Source organism: Cyprinodon tularosa, unplaced genomic scaffold (assembly GCF_016077235.1).
Source record: "Cyprinodon tularosa strain WSP-4 unplaced genomic scaffold, ASM1607723v1 ctg368, whole genome shotgun sequence".
NCBI lineage: Eukaryota > Metazoa > Chordata > Actinopteri > Cyprinodontiformes > Cyprinodontidae > Cyprinodon > Cyprinodon tularosa.
This window is the reverse complement of record NW_024039083.1, coordinates 878,694-895,927: the sequence shown is the minus strand read 5'-3', so window position 1 is coordinate 895,927 and position 17,234 is coordinate 878,694. Positions and strand designations below refer to the sequence as shown.

The 17,234-nt window shown below is 38.8% G+C and overlaps 1 protein-coding gene across 1 annotated transcript in view; it reads right to left on the bottom strand.

Annotated features, from left to right (window-relative positions):
• Nucleotides 1-723: 723 nt before the first annotated feature.
• The window catches only part of adss2 (adenylosuccinate synthase 2), a 32,692-nt gene continuing 16,181 nt past the window's right edge, over nucleotides 724-17,234 (bottom strand). Inside the window, exons 3-13 of the mRNA XM_038296122.1 lie at nucleotides 13,051-13,119; nucleotides 12,902-12,952; nucleotides 12,692-12,758; nucleotides 9,665-9,772; nucleotides 6,285-6,366; nucleotides 6,065-6,191; nucleotides 5,289-5,443; nucleotides 4,395-4,519; nucleotides 4,114-4,211; nucleotides 2,417-2,566; nucleotides 724-1,706 (exon numbers count right to left, since the gene is read on the bottom strand). Of these exons, the coding sequence (XP_038152050.1) occupies nucleotides 1,654-1,706; nucleotides 2,417-2,566; nucleotides 4,114-4,211; nucleotides 4,395-4,519; nucleotides 5,289-5,443; nucleotides 6,065-6,191; nucleotides 6,285-6,366; nucleotides 9,665-9,772; nucleotides 12,692-12,758; nucleotides 12,902-12,952; nucleotides 13,051-13,119 (1,085 nt within the window). The 3' untranslated portion in view covers nucleotides 724-1,653. The remainder of the gene's footprint in view (nucleotides 1,707-2,416; nucleotides 2,567-4,113; nucleotides 4,212-4,394; nucleotides 4,520-5,288; nucleotides 5,444-6,064; nucleotides 6,192-6,284; nucleotides 6,367-9,664; nucleotides 9,773-12,691; nucleotides 12,759-12,901; nucleotides 12,953-13,050; nucleotides 13,120-17,234) is intronic.

The following is a 17,234-nucleotide window of genomic DNA, read 5'->3' as shown; positions in this document are numbered from 1 at the left end:
TAAGATCGACCCAACAGTTTGAAGGAGACTTTACAGAAATATTGCCCAATCTGTTTTACATCTACAGGTTTTAAACAAGAAAATGTAACCATATATCCTGGTTTTATTCAAACACATCATAGAACAAAATATGCACTATTTTTAGACATTTTTTCTACTGTTATTTCTAATAGGATTAGATGTTGTTAATATCAAAAGCACATTTTTACTAACAACTACTAACAATAACAGCAGGGATTTCCCTGAAGAGTTAACATTTTTTCAATGTTTTAAAGGAGATGAAGAGCAGCACAAAACTACCGGTATTACAACTCAGGTTCTTTTTTTGTCTTTCTGATCCTGGAGAGCGGAAAAGAAGAAAGGAAAATCTATTCTGCATCCTTGAAAAATATAGAGGTTATGGATTAATGAAGAAATATCTTCTGAGAACAAAAAAAAAAAGGAATTAATTTCAGCCATGCTTTCTTTTACATTTATTTCATTCCCCCTTATTTTGGGGAAAACGTACATGAAGTTAATTATGTATATCCTTTTCAGTGTCTCAGCAAAAATGTGGACAATATTTTGGTTTATGGTAAATTAAAATTTCAAATAAATTCATTATAGAAATCAGGGACATTTTAATGACTTTTTCAAACATCGGCCAGTTTTTAGTTTTTATACTGAGCCATAAATAAGCAGGTTAAGACATTAAGACACTGACGCAACAAAGACAATAACGATATATCTGAAATATTCTCTTTATCAGTTCATAAGTTAGCAGTACGTTTCTCACACATTAACAGAGTGTTGCAGTGAAAGTGCAAAGAAATCATTAAAGGTTGAATCACAATATGAGCAGTAACCCCCCCAACACCACCACCACCTCCCAGCTACATAAACTCATCTTCAGCTGCAAAGAAGGTTATCTATTTGAGATTTTCTGTACCCTTTCATTGCAAATTCCCACACTATTGACAGATGTTTGGGTTTTCTTAACATCAGCAGACATCGGAAGCCTTTCCCAACTTCCATACATCAATGAATAGGTCTTATTTGTTGACTGACAGGGCAATAGGTCTGCAGACCTCTGTGAGACCAGAAATATTACAAGAGACTGATTTTTTCTTTTTTTAAGCTTAAAAGATCCCTTTATCACGTCCTCATATTGTGCAAATCAGACAAAAACAAAAAGGAAACAATATATATATATAAAGCTGACAGTCCGAAGCATCTAAAGTGCTCAGGTTAAAAGTGATCGACACTGATCACAGCATCAAACAAAGAGAGAATAAAACACTAGAACCGATTAGAACAGCTCATTTCTGCATCAGAGTGTCCCCCGATGTCGCGGACCCCGCAAAGACAGCGTTACTTTTTAAAACAAACCACTACGACCCCACAACATCCGAATGGAGGACATACAGTGTTATAACATTTATTTTAAAACTGTTAAAATGGTTAGAAATCTTTCACACACAGTGCTCAGTCTGATGGAAGTCCAGTCTGCAGAGCCAGTGGTGCGACGCGGTCCGGACAGATGGAGCGGAGACAAAAACAATAAAAACAGAAGTGGTCGAGTCTTTGAGACACGCAGGTAGAGGATGTGTGCAATGGGGGAGATGGAGGAGGAAAGTTACGGTTGGTTCGCTGCTGTGCGCCGTCCCCGCTCATCTAAAACAGCTGGATCATGGACTCCCGAGACTTTCCCACACCGATCCATTTGACTGAGGAGAAACAGGAGAGGAGATGAGCTCTTTAACCATCTCATGTTGGACTGAGAACCATAACATTACAACCACAGCTCTGTGATGTTTCACATTAATAAAGAAGTCTAGCTATGAGTCATGTTGGTTCATTTGTAAAAGTTAATGTTTCCTAATGTTTTTCCCCATATGCTGGTCTAGATGTTAGTGACAACAAGCATCATAGATCACTGGAGTGAGTCTGAAAGGAATTGTTTAAAGTCTTTTTTACTGAATAAATCAAATCAAAATATTGTATTTCAAATAAATTTTCCAATTAGGATCAATTTTAAGGCTTCTGACACTGGTAGGTGTAGAGAAAGAAGGTGATCAAGTGGTGGGAAAAGCAGATAAACTAAGTAACCAGGTCATTGTTGAAGTAGTTTGCAGAAATAAAGCGCTTGATCATTTATGGCAAAAACAAAAAAAAAAAATCTAACAGTACAATCTGACAATCAACCATTAAACATATTTGTTATTTGTTTGTTAACATATTTCTTAGTGGCAGGATTGTCAGATTCATTTTTATCTTTACAGGTTCAAAACGAAGACGCAAAACCATTAGAGGCTCAGGATAAATTAAAATCTTAAAGTTCTAAAAAAAAATAAAAAAAACGTTTCATCAGGGCGAGTTTATTAAAATGATAGCTTCAAGCATAATTTCAGTCCTGTGTTGGTGTGTGTAAGCATACCAGGTACTCCTACGTGCTCCTCGATGAAGTGCACATACTTCTGGGCGTTCTCCGGCAGCTCCCCAAAGCTTCTGGCTGCAGACGTGTCGCTGTTCCAGCCCGGCAGAGTCTCGTACTGAACCTCAACGCGCTGCAGCACCTCCTGATTGGCTGGCATAAGAATCAGTCAGAGCAGAGGAAAATAATCAAAACATTCGCCTCTCATTGGTTCAACAAGTCTGTTTAAACTCAATGCTGTCTCTAAAGATTGACGCCAACTGGAAGAGGAGGAAATAGGATTTGTAACTGATGCCAGAAATATATCTGATCTCCTCAGCATAAACCTGAGAGCCAAACTGAAATATAAAATAAATAATGTTGGAATAGCAGGAAGAACAAGTGTTAAACATATCAATAACTTAAATGCTTCTATTTCTTTAAGTCCTGCTGACACTAAATCTAAAACAGCTGGATCGTGGACTCCCGAGACTTTCCCAACTGTCATGATTGTTTGAGGAAGTGTGTGATAAAGGTTAAAGCAGCAAGATTTTTAGCACTGGTGAAAAGTTTTTCTGTAAATGTCTGAATGTGCCAGTGAGTGCTGTCAAAACCATATTAAAAAAGGAAAAAAAACACCTTTAACCATAAGCTGGCCCTGACCAGGAGCTCCTAGCAAAGAGACAAACCAGAACGGTGGTAGAGGGCTAAGGACCGCCTCCACAAAAAGCCTCAGAAAGAAAAATAATTATAGCATTGATGCACAAGATTCCACTGCGGAAGGATGGTTGAAGGGTAATAAACGTTTAATGAATTACCGTATTTCCCGGACTATAAGCCCCCAATTATTTCCCACGCTTTGAATCATGTGGCTTATAAGAAGGTGCAGCTTTTCTGTGGATGTTTCCTAACCACCAAAGGTGGAAGTCAAAGTTGGAACTGAAAGATAAAGGGGCTAATTTTGATTTAGCACAAAAACACACTAGCAGCAGACATGATAGAGAACAAATGTCCAGAATTCAAATATTTTGACGTTTATTTGCCGCATCAAAGCTGCAAAACTAATGAAGAGACTGGGCTCAACTCCTGCAGAGCTGAAATAAAGAGCTGATGAAGCCCCATCTTTCAGTAGAAGCTCTTACTGCTACTGCAATCTAACGGGAGCTAGCATTCTATATGTAGAACTCCCCATGCAGGTTTGGGTGAGAGACAGTTCAGTTGATATCAGCAGCTTATAGCCCGATGAGGCTTATATGTGTATGTTTCTAGTTTTTTCAAAAATTTTAGAGGCCACTGTTTATAGTGAGATGAGCTCTATAGTCCGGAAAATACAGTAAATGTAGAAAAGTCTACAAATGAGAACAAGAAGGAACTTTTTCACTGTTTTTTTTTACTCTAAAGAAAGAAAACATCAGCAGTAAAGTTTGGAGGCAGGAGCATCATTATGTGGGGATGTGTTTTAGTATGGGATACAAACAAACTGTATACCCATATACAGTGAGGCAAGCTAGGTGGAGAAATGTACTCTTATAAACGGGAAATAAGAGTGTTTTCATTTTTTTAGAATAATCAAAGTGCAAAGAAGAAATCCAGAGAACCTACAAGATTGTTATTTGTTATAGCATCAATGTTTTTACGGTAATAAATGTCCAGAGAAAAACATTGATGTGTTAAGGACTTATTTTCCTGGCTGTGATTTATTTTCTCACATACTCACTTACCTGGAAAGTGAGGTATGATTTCATCACCAACTTTGTACGCCATCCCCACTTTGATCTCTGTAAATACGTCAAGTATGTCCAGTTTTGTGAGTGCTAAACTGAAAGAAAAGCAGGACAGAGACACAGGACAAATGTTTTAAAACAAATCTAAAAACTAGGTATTCATCATTTAGATATTTTATCAAATTTAAAGCAAAAATTATGAGTTATTCATGAAAATCTTGTATCCTAAATTTACATTAAATCTACAGAGAAAAAATAAAAACACAAAAAAGACATACGCAGTGAAGCCATTTATCATATGAGCGTATTTGATGAGCACCAGATCCAGCCAGCCACAACGCCGCTTCCTGCCTGTGGTCACGCCAATCTCTTTCCCTCGAGTCTGAAGCAGCTCTCCGATCTCCTGATTAACAAAGGAAACTTTACATATAAGACATCTTTTCTAATCTTCCTATAGTGGCAAAAGCTGAAGGTCTTTCAGAATTTAAAGCATCTAATCAGGATTTAGAAGCTGATGACTGTAGTAAAAACACACAGCAAATGAAGGTGGCTAGATGTCCTCTAGGTGGCAGTGTTTCACATCAAACATAACAACCTCCCTGCAGTTTGTCAGTGGAATGCTAATATTATTAAACAATATATCTCTTAAAACTGCACTTTTTATTTCTCAGAAAGTAGCAGAAAAATAATGTATGGCCGTTCAAAAAAGATAAAATTTGTTTCTGCACAAATGTAGACATTTTCTGTACAAATAAAAACAAGAGCTTACAGTTAAGGTTTCCTCTGATCACTCAAGATTTAGCTGCACACCAGCAGTTGTTGAGCTGCTGTTTAACAGGTGCTCCAGTAAAACATTTGCTTTAACAAAGACGAGGTTGTGCCCAGCCAGCACTGATGCTTTTATGAAAGGATCAATGATTTGGTTACACAAGACCAGCAGCATGTCCATGACTGCCAGGTCTGTAGGTTTTCTATTGCTTTACAACACCCGCCTGTTAATTATACACATTATATTGAAGGTATGTTCACATGATTTTACTAAATTTGGATTGGTATTATTTAGAACAGAACAGTAATGTGACTCAGGTCTCTTGAGTTTTGCTTGCTTGTGCACTGAGGACTTCACCTGTAAACAAAAACAAAGCAATTCGACATGCTGTGTATCTTCTTACATTGCTCTGTTCTGAAGGGAAAGCACCGATGCCTACTCTGGTGGTGTACGCTTTAACCACCCCGTAAACTTCACCCACATTCTGGGGAGGCATGCCCAGGCCGGTGCACACCCCTCCTACCGTGCAGTTGGACGACGTCACAAAAGGATAGGTACCTGAAAAGACCAAGGAAATAAGGGAACACCGTTACAATAAGTAATTCAAACTTGTTCTGCTTTTTCAGTTATCATCTGAGAATTATTTTCCCTTGAATCATTACAAAACAAAAACAAAACAAACTGCCAGTGTACCATTTTTAAACTCAGTGAGAATAACCCTGCAGCAGCTCTACCCCTCAGCTTTCACCAGTTTCAATCTCCGTATAAAAATGCTGATTAGAGATTTGCTCTGAGTGAAATTCTCAGTGATCTCTAGCAAAACAAATGAACTTAGGAATGATTTATGTTAACCTCGGTGTTTTAATAATAGTGGTGAGTCGGTGCTCAAAATGATAGCAGGTCCGTTCTGGCACAAATTTCAGAGAATTACTGTAATTTAGCTCAACTGAAAGACTCCTGCTAAGTGATCACCTTGTTGCTCATGCAGTAAGGTGGAAGCTTTTACAGAGTGTGAGAGTGCACCAAATCCCCGCACATAGGAGCAGGTCAGGAACAAGTAAACTTACCATCATCACTAGTCTGAGCTCCAAGAAGGCTTTTGTAAAGAGCAATGCAAAATTTAATATCATCCGACCTTCATAACCATTTGCTCAGAGGCACATGCTGAGGCTTACTGACCGAAGTCTATGTCCAGAAGTGCTGCGTTGGCTCCTTCCACCAGGATCTTCTTGGGGGGGCCGTGAAGAGCTTCGTACATGTAGTGCACACCGTCCCTAACCATGGGCTTAACCCGCTCCACATAGTCCTAGATTAGAAAAAAACAAAACAAATCATCTTAAAATAAAAACAGGTGGGTTTCAGATGATTATCATTTTTTGGATTACTTCTGTTTTTTTACCTTTAATCTAACCAGCTCTCCCTCTATGTTAATCTCCAGTGTCGGATACATGGCTTTGTACTGATGGGCCAGCACTTTGTACCTGCAACAGGTGGTCACCAAAGATTAGTAATGCTTCATAGTCACACCTTTTTAGTCAAAATAAAATAAATAAATAAATAAATAAACCATTTCTTCAATCAAATCTAAGCTATTCTTTATTAGGGATGGGTTCTGCACTTGCAAGTTATTCAGTGGTGTTAACGTTGCACTAGGCGTATTATTTATCAGGGATTATTTCACAGCTCTTCAGATTAAGTCAAAAAGGAAAGATTTATGCTGATAGATTCTGAGGACAAACAGTAGCTTTGCTATGCAGAAAAGAGTCCATTATTTTCCTTGAGGGTGAGCGCCTGGTGACCACCGTGTATGAATATATGCAATCATTTCTGGGCTTTTATGCATCACCTCACTTATCCTTCCCTTCAACACCATCTTTGCTTCTTCTTCTGCTTCTATCGCTTTATTGGTCTTAATAATTGAGTGACATGCCCACAGGGTGGGTTGAGTAAAGACAGGAACTAAACGGGGTGTTTATCCACTATGGCCCTTTTCCCCCCTAATAGAGCTGTCAGGACAGGGAACGGAGAAACATAAAAAAAACAACAAAAACCAAACTCTTTCTAATGTTTAATATCAGGTAATACTTCACAGACATAAGTGACTATCTACATTCAGAAGAAAGCGCAGGTGCAGCGTCCTGAGTCATAAACTAGGCCTGAACACCGATTGTGTACGACTTTTTACTCTCTGATCCGATTTTTTTCAATGTCACACTGCCTGCATATAGAGAGGCTAAGATTAGGCAGGGTGGGCAGATCTGCAGAGATTTTCTACACAAATGAAAACAAATTCCCACATTTGACTTGGACAGATTATGAAAAGTAATTAAAAACATTTTTTTTTAAAACACCGCCGTATTCTACAAAGCAATGCCCCACCTAATAAGTCTGTGCAACATCTCGAAGCAGAACAGATAGAGAATTGTCATATGCTTATATTAAAAAGATAATGAGGTCTATGTCTAAAGAAAAGAAAAACTCCAGAAAAGCCTTTGCCTTCTGTCCCTCGTTGTTTTTGCAAGGCTCAGAAGATCACTACTTTATCCATTTTCTGTCCTCCTAAAATTCTATTATGGGTAAATTATTATATTTTTTAATGTTTCATTGATTGTTTTTGCACAAGCATATGTCCCACTGGATGTGTAAGCTCTGCGCGACTACAAAACGGACTCTTTTCCCGTACGATTAACAGATTTTATTTTCTATTTTCCCCCACAGCGGATATGCTTTACTTTATAACCGCGTCTCTATTCCTGCAATACCCATGAAATTGCAGCTGAATTGCTGCGTAGTCCAACTAAAATAGTCCTGTGGTTTATCTCAGTCGGAGCTACACAAGCCGCCTTGAGTAAAATCTTGTCGGGTGTGATCATCCCCATTGATTTTCAATGAGCGCTAAAAGCCACGACCTCAAACAAGTCAAACTTGGGAGTCAAGTGGATGAAAGTACCGTAGATCAATTAAATGGGGGTTCATGTACTGCATGAAAGCGAGGGTTAGGACTTCCAATATAGAGTAGATACACTATATTGCCAAAAGTATTTGCTCACCTGCCTTGACTCACATATGAGCTTAAGTGACATCCCGTTCCTAATCCATAGGGTTCAATATGACGTCGGTCCACCCTTTGCAGCTAGAACAGCTTCAACTCTTCTGGGAAGGCTGTCCACAAGGTTTAGGAGTGTGTTTATGGGAATTTTTGACCATTCTTCCAGAAGCGCATTTGTGAGGTCGCACACTGATGTTGGACGAGAAGGCCTGGCTCTCAGTCTCCGCTCTAATTCATCCCAAAGGTGTTCTATCGGGTTGAGGTCAGGACTCTGTGCAGGCCAGTCAAGTTCATCCACACCAGACTCTGTCATCCATGTCTTTATGGACCTTGCTTTGTGCACTGGTGCACAGTCATGTTGGAAGAGGAAGGGGCCAGCTCCAAACTGTTCCCACAAAGTTGGGAGCATGGAATTGTCCAAAATGTCTTGGTATGCTGAAGCATTCAGAGTTCCTTTCACTGGAACTAAGGGGCCAAGCCCAGCTCCTGAAAAACAACCCCACACCATAATCCCCCCTCCAACAAACTTTACACTTGGCACAATGCAGTCAGACAAGTACCGTTCTCCTGGCAACCGCCAAACCCAGACCCGTCCATCAGATTGCCAGATGGAGAAGCGCGATTCGTCACTCCAGAGAACGCGTCTCCACTGCTCTAGAGTCCAGTGGCGGCGTGCTTTACACCACCGCATCCGACGCTTTGCATTGCACTTGGTGATGTATGGCTTGGATGCAGCTGCTCGACCATGGAAACCCATTCCATGAAGCTCTCTGCGCACTGTTCTTGAGCTAATCTGAAGGCCACATGAAGTTTGGAGGTCTGTAGTGATTGACTCTGCAGAAAGTTGGCGACCTCTTCGCACTATGCGCGTCAGCATCCGCTGACCCTGCTCCGTCAGTTTACGTGGCCTACCACTTCGTGGCTGAGTTGCTGTCGTTCCCAAACACTTCCATTTTCTTATAATACAGCTGACAGTTGACTGTGGAATATTTAGGAGCGAGGAAATTTCACGACTGGATTTGTTGCACAGGTGGCATCCTATCACAGTTCCACGCTGGAATTCACTGAGCTCCTGAGAGCGACCCATTCTTTCACAAATGTTTGTAAAAACAGTCTGCATGCCTAGGTGCTTGAATTTATACACCTGTGGCCATGGAAGTGATTGGAACACCTGATTCCAATAATTTGGATGGGTGAGCAAATACTTTTGGCAATATAGTGTATATGTTACTGGCAGAAGGTACTCTCAACTGTACACAAGTTTTAATACCTAGCTATAAATTAGCTAGGTGTTCCCATTAGTATTTTTGTGCGACCTGTGTATACATTCATTTATGAAGCCCTGAAACGTCCGTGACTTAAACTTAGAGGTGTAATTAAAGGTTTCAAAACAGATTTTTTTATGTATTAAATTCATGGGGTTGGCGGATAAATGTAAAAAGCTATTTCGATACCAGATAAAGACTTATATGTATCAATTAAATGGTTTTATATTTCATCCCTTCAGAAAGAACTTGCAGTGTACTGTAAAATACTACTAAGTGTTTTTTTATTTTTTTAAATGAAGATACAGGACATGAGTTCCTAACCTTGTATATAAAGGATTTTTTTTCTTTATGAAAATGAAACAAAATAAAGACTAGAATTGAGAGCATCAAAACTTTTCTTTCACAAAGAGAAGCAAAAGCCATAATGCCAAAGTGTAAAAATCCAATAATGCTGGAACAAACCTCTCAGAGAACTGAGTGAAGTCGGCCAGTAAATCACATATTCTGAGCCCGCTGCGTGCAGCCTTGGCAGAGTATACCGGACCGATCCCCTTCTTTGTCGTCCCGAGGCTGAGCGGGGCCAAGAACAAGAGAGGAAGAAGATGGTTAACAAAAGCCTTAACGGGAATTCACATATTGACGTTTCATAGCAGCACTGTTAATCATTCCATCACATGTGTACAAACTCCTTAATTTGAGAAATGTTCTGGGCTGCAGGTTTTAGTCATTTTTGGTGCAGATTCAACAGCAGACACAACCAACCATGTTTAACCGGCTCAAATTTGACCAATTCAAAATGTAGCTCTAACTACTGCATTACAATCCATCTTGCACACATACAAAGGTTTTAGAGAACTAATGTTAAAAAATGAATGAAACTAAAGGCACAAAAGCCATCTCAACATAAACATCTGATAAGTCCTTCTATTAAAAGGAAGCAATGTTTGCTGAGCCAACATGCAAACTACCGAACAGAAATAGACAAAGATCCTCTGTGAATATAGAGTTTCACATCAAGCCCCACTCATGGTGAAACATCCACTCACTATGCATGCCACAGTGGAAAGCTAATGTAGATTTAGCATTACATGATTAATAAAAACACATTCATATAGCTTCTATTTACATTTTTTCATAAGCTCAATGGATTGATTATAGGGAAATAGCATTTATAGCCACCGCGTTAAATAAGTACAGTATAATTTAGTTTAACTTGCAACACTTAACACATATGTTGGCGTTACCAGACACATAACTTATGAAATGGAAACTGTGACCGTTTTTTTTAAGCAATCTTAAAAGCCTTCAGCTATTTTTATACGCTGGACTTCTGCTTTTCTTCATCTTTGGTGCAAAAGACATCAAATCATTATGAGTAACTATTAACTTAGTTTGCTATGCTTTAAGACTGAATTGTTTACTAAGAAATATGTAAGTCTGATAACACTGAATGATCCTGAGCTTTTGTAGAGCTCCTGTAAGATTTTTAGCTTGGTTCTGTATGACTATAATCTATGGGATCTGAGTCAAGCAGAGCGTGACCTGTAGCCGCTGGGAATCCAGCAGTCTGACGCATCAGACAGCTGAAAGCCTGTAATGACTGTGTCATTACAGCGTGTAATCTCCCTTACAAACATATTCCATGAAAGATTTTATGCTTTGCTGATAAGCTGAGATCTATTTTTGTTATAAAAAAAAAAATAAATAATAAAAAAAACACGTCTAAGACACACAAGCAAATTTAATGAGCATATTTTAACTTAAGTCATTAAACTGTTTTTGGCTCAGAATGGTTCCCATCAACTTTAGGGAAGAAAAAAAACTGTATTAGAGTTATCCTTTAATCACCAAAGTAGGATAAATTAAACAAAACAAGTTAGAGCAGCTATTTTAGTAAGATAAACTTTTTGAGGGTCTAACGATTAGTTTTAATGACCAAAATTAGGAGAAGAGAAAGGAAAAAAAGGAAAAAAACACTTCACTAGTAGAAACATACGAACATAGTATTTAAGAACAGCTGAAAAAGGTACAGGGAGAGATTTTATTTGACACACAAGGTGTAACCCATAACGTTTATGTCTATTCTAGCCTTCCTTTTTTTTTTTAAAGTAAGTTCTTTGTAAAACAGCAGAAAAACCGAAGAACAGGCTGGAATTAATTTAATTAGAAAAATCAAAACAAAAGATGTAACTATATCTGGCAAAAATAAACCAAGGATTTATTCCCATGGATGGCTAAACATAAACTGTTAATGTTCTTTATCCTAACTGCATTTAGCTTTGTTTCCAAAAGAAGATGTTACATTTCAGGAGAAGTTTTCATGCAGCTCAAAACCTTTTTTTTTTGTTAACAGCCACTGCAATACCTCAGATGAATATTTGTCTACCTGTACTTTTACTAATCCAATGCTGTATTTTTCTACACAGGAGTGGGCAGTATTAATGTTTTGCATTCAACTTAAAGGTACATAGTCACATTAATCTATAATTAATTTTAAATAAAGAGAAATTCACCATAAATAACGGTTTAAAAAGGATCAATGTTCATTTCTCTATGTCATGCTGTGGGACCAACAGGTTACTGGTTTCAAGACTAACCGGGGTTTTAACAATTACAGTTAAAATTGTGAAAGAAAATCTTTACACTATTTCTACTGTTCAAAGTCCTTTAAATAAGAGCAAAAAGAGTCTGGAACATTTTATGACTTTATGGAGCAGAGAAAATATATCTATATAGCTGCAGCCTCTCAACGCTAATCTAACACCTCACTGTCTGAAACTATGAGATGTTTCATTTGCACAGCTTTGCATGTGCAAAGGAAAGCTCTTTCAGACTGCAGCCTGTGCATTGAGCAATAAACAATATCATGTAGAAGGACGTATATTTGTGGATTCTGTCACTACAGATAGGAATGCATGTTGGAGAAATGATTGAGAGGAGGAGGAGGCTGTGAATACCAGGGTCTGATTCTCAAACTGTTGGTCTGCACTGTCGCTCATCTCGCCGAAGGAAAATACCTAAACTTTCCTCTTGCTTTTTATCAAACTCAGCTGTTGGAAAATATTTCTGGTCATGAAGAACAAAACTGCAGAAACTGCATCAACAAAATCTACCTTTAACTTCTGTGTTAAGCAGCAGAGTGCAGGCTAGCTACCTGAGATAACAGCCCGACTAACTGAAGGTTTATGATCAGGAAAGACAGCAAAACAGGGGGCTATTCTTCACAGCAAGCAGCAAAAATGATTGTATTAAATAAAACCACACAAGCTTTGTGCGTTTAGTTGCACATTGTGTGAATACTACACTAATAATTGTGGGGAGTCTCAGACAAACCCAAAGCCGTATACAGGATTTAAAATGTCCCAGTCAAACAAAAGTAAAAGTTTATAGGAATTTGCCTTCCATGTCTGTTTACAGGCTCCATGGGATTGGATATGCTTATGGAAACTAGTGTGTGTTAACCATCTTTCTAAGCAACAGGTTTCTTACTTCTTGCCTGCTTGCTCTTGCCTCTGCTGTTCCTGAACGCCATCGACCGCTTGGTGGAAGTCAAACACTGCGGAGGAGGGAGAGAGGGGACACACACTCTCACACACCTCAGAGAAGGCAGGACTCAAACATCCACAAATATGCACACATTCCACTGTTCACACACAACTTTCATCAAACAAAGGAGGGGGCAGCGCTGACAAGACTTACCTATATGAGCTCTGTCTGAGATGATCAGCCTTTTCTCCCAGTCATTCAGGCCTAAACATACAGAGAAGTATGTTTAATTTCATTACTGTCCCACTGTTGAACCTCTTTTCTACAAAAAACATAAAAAATAGTTGTTTTTTTTTACTCACCGTTTCCTTTACGTTGGTTTTTTTCAGCCTCTTCAAACAGGCCTGGAAGATGGATCACAACTCCGTTTCCTAAAATAAAAATAAAAAAAACAATAAGTCAAGTGAAAAAACAAAAACGTATAAATTTTTTGGTCTCTTAAACAAAGTGTTTTATACAGTAAAACAGAACCAGTGCTGACAATTTACCACAGCCCTTGTCCAAACCAGTGAAGTAACTGGGTCCTAAACCCTTTTATCTGGGTCGCTACGCTTCATACTTTTCAAAACCCAGGCTTTATTTTCACATTTAAAATCATTTTTTAGGGCAAATTATGTGCCCATACATATATAAATAAAAATGACCATCATCAATGGCTTATAGGTAATAACTGTGCTATTTCAGTGTCATTACAGCAGCAGTAACAGCAAAGTTTAGGGGGAAGATTTATTTTCAGTAAAAGATCATCATCACCAGCCTCAAGAAAAAATCTATATAAAATACATGGAAATGAGGCATTTCTTCTAATTCATCATGACTAGTTTCATAAGAAGATAGATTCTTTTATTCCTGTGGTATGAATATGATGCAACTAGGATGATGATTTCTCTTCTCTTCAATACAGGAAAGTCAGGAGAACATGGCATTTAGACAAGACAGATGTATTTGTTTACAAAATTCAGGAAATGTCAACAAATCTGCAGGTAACCCTCAACTTGCCCACACCTACATCCAGCAGTGATCAAAAAATTCAAAACAACTGTAGGAATGAGAAGCCAAGTTTGTTTAGCCAACGCTCAGAGTGGGCAGGAAGGTTATTGAAGTTGGAAAATGTAGATCACTAAGCTCTGTTAGAGAACGGCAGCAAAGACTGGCATGATTGGGTCAGTCTCCTAACCAACAGTGTTTAAGCGCTTCTTTTTCTTCGAACTATTGAATAATTTGTTGCTGCAGGAAAAATCTGTGGCGATTAAAAACAGAGTGCAGATTATCTAAGATGTAACAGATGTAGTGTTCTTGGAAAAGTATGAGCAACACTACGTGTGATGATGTTGCAGCCTTGGGGCAAAGATCAGACCTGGCATCGGTACGGTTTCTGTTTGGTTCAGTTTGAAGAAGGAAATAAGTTAAACAGGACCAGATCTGCTGCCCACTCCCAATCCAGATATTATGCTTAATGGTTTGTTGCAAACAGACCAGCAGCTGTTTTAAGATTCTGTAAAATCACTTCTAAATGACCCAGATTCATATTTCTATTGTCAGCGATGCACTGATATGATGCAATATTGATGTACGACATTAGTAGTCTTGCTATGGCTGACGACTGATGCATAGACCAATAGTATACAGGTGCTGGTCATAAAATTAGAATATCATGAAAAAGTAGATTGATTTCAGTAATTCCATTTAAAAAGTGAAACTTGTTTATTATATTCATACATTACATACAAACTCATATATTTCAGATGTTTATTTTGTTTAATTTTGATGATTACAAATGACAACAAATGAAAATCTCAAATTCATCATATCAGAAAATTAGAATATTGTGAAAAGGTTCAAAATTGATGGCCCCTGGTGCCACACTCTAATCAGCTAATTAACTCAAACCACCTGCAAAAGCCTTTAAATGGTCTTTCAGTCTAGTTCTATAGGCTACACAATCATGGGGAAGACTGCTGACTTGACAGTTGTCCAAAAGACGACCATCGACACCTTGCACAAGGAGGGCAAGACACAAAAGGTCATCGCTAAAGAGGCTGGCTGTTCACAGAGCTCAGTGTCCAAGCACATTAATAGAGAGGCGAAGGGAAGGAAAAGATGTGGTCGAAAAAAGTGTACAAGCAAGAGAGATAACCGCACCCTGGAGAGGATTGTGAAACAAAACCCATTCAAAAATGTGGGGGAGATTCACAAAGAGTGGACTGCAGCTGGAGTGAGTGCTTCAAGAACCACCACACACAGACGTATGAAAGACATGGGTTTCTGCTGTCGCATTCCTTGTGTCAAGCCACTCTTGAACCACAGACAGCGTCAGAAGCGTCTTGCCTGGGCTAAAGAGAAACAGGACTGGACTGCTGGTGAGTGGTCCAAAGTCATGTTCTCTGATGAAAGTAAATTTTGCATTTCCTTTGGAAATCAAGGTCCCAGAGTCTGGAGGAAAAGAAGAGAGGCACTTCATCCACGTTGCTTGAAGTCCAGTGTAAAGTTTCCACAGTCAGTGATGGTTTGGGGTGCCATGTCATCTGCTGGTGTTGGTCCATTGTGTTTTCTGAGGTCCAGGGTCAACGCAGCCACATACCAGGAAGTTTTAGAGCACTTCATGCTTCCTGCAGCTGACCAACTTTTTGGAGATGCAGATTTCATTTTCCAACAGGACTTGGCACCTGCACACAGTGCCAAAGCTACCAGTACCTGGTTGAAGGACCATGGTATCCCTGTTCTTAATTGGCCAGCAAACTCTCCTGACCTTAACCCCATAGAAAATCTATGGGGTATTGTGAAGAAGAAGATGCAATACACCAGACCCAACAATTCAGAAGAGCTAAAAGCCACTATTAGAGCAACCTGGGCTATCATAACACCTGAGCAGTGCCACAGACTGATCGACTCCATGCCACGCCGCATTGCTGCAGTAATACAGGCCAAAGGAGGCCCAACTAAATACTGAGTGCTGTACATGCTCATACTTTTCATGTTCATACTTTTCAGTTGGCCAACATTTCTATAAATCCTTTGTTTTTATTGGTCTTCAGTAATATTCTAATTTTCTGATATGATGAATTTGAGATTTTCATTTGTTGTCATTTGTAATCATCAAAATTAAACAAAATAAACATCTGAAATATATGAGTTTGTATGTAATGTATGAATATAATATACAAGTTTCACTTTTTAAATGGAATTACTGAAATCAATCTACTTTTTCATGATATTCTAATTTTATGACCAGCACCTGTACATTGTTCTGTATCCTTCTACTCCAGAAAATAACGACCACATCTCTGCATCACTGTCAATGATAAATGCAGCGCTACAAGGGAACCGCCTCACGGTGAGGCCCCTGGCAGCCATGAAAACGCGCCGTCGATAGCGTTCTGTGGCAAAAATGGCCTCAGTAAATTGTATGTAATGTATGTGATGAACAGTTTGTACTGAAACTGAAATCTCGATTACATTGCAAATTGTAGTTGACAATAAAGAAATTGATTGATAACGATTTGATTGAATGTTACAGGCCTAAACAAATGCTTAACAGCCAAACCCTCCTGAAACACATTAACAAATGCTAGTTATAATGTCAGTTTGAGGTTGTTTAATTTTTTTTTTATATTCTAACTTAATAATCCTTTATGTTAGGTCCTGTTCTATATTCACCCATGACTAGATAGCCCTATCCAAACTTCAGCTGATATTAAATGCAAAGAAGAAGAAGTTGGCTTATGCTTGAGATGGTAATAAAGAAAGCGGAGCTTGAACAAGTCTTGAGGTTGCTGAATGAGACTTGCTCACATTAGTTTTAGGGACGATAATGGATTTGGTGGGGAAAGCCTGCAGGCAGAAAAGAAAAATAAAATATAGCATCCTGAATAAAAGAAATACATTGTTAAAAGGCAAAAGGGAAGGTGACAATCCTGCCCTAAACGTGTGCCTCATGCACACGTTTAGGGCAGCCACTCAACAGGGCTCTATGTTTGCAGTGCAGCATCTGACACTTGGAAAAAGAGCTAGATCAAATGTTGCTGACGTAATCACAGCTTCTCAGAATACGCCATCGTCTGCACGCCATTGGACCAATTCTCCTTCCTTCTACTGTAAACTAACACTGCAACTCATACAATCTGCCATAGGATCTTAGAGTAAAGCTGGGTTAATAGAGGGATTTAAAAGGAGAAAATGTAAATATAAATCCAGAAAAGATCAAAAACTTTGAGCAAAAACAAAACTTCAACAGGCAGATGTTGATTGACAGTTTACCGGGTGACAACTTAGCTATATTACTTGTCAACAGGAAAGTAAAAGTGAAATATGTAGAAACAACTTCTCACTACAAGAAAGTCCACTCAGACTGAGTAGTGCTAATGTGTCGTGCATCAAAGAGAAGAAAAGGAGGATATGCGATAAAGCAGCACCTTGAAGCGCAGATGTGTGGTGTGTTTGGGAGCCTTAACAAAACTCCATTAGCTAATGAAGTTAGTGCAGATGA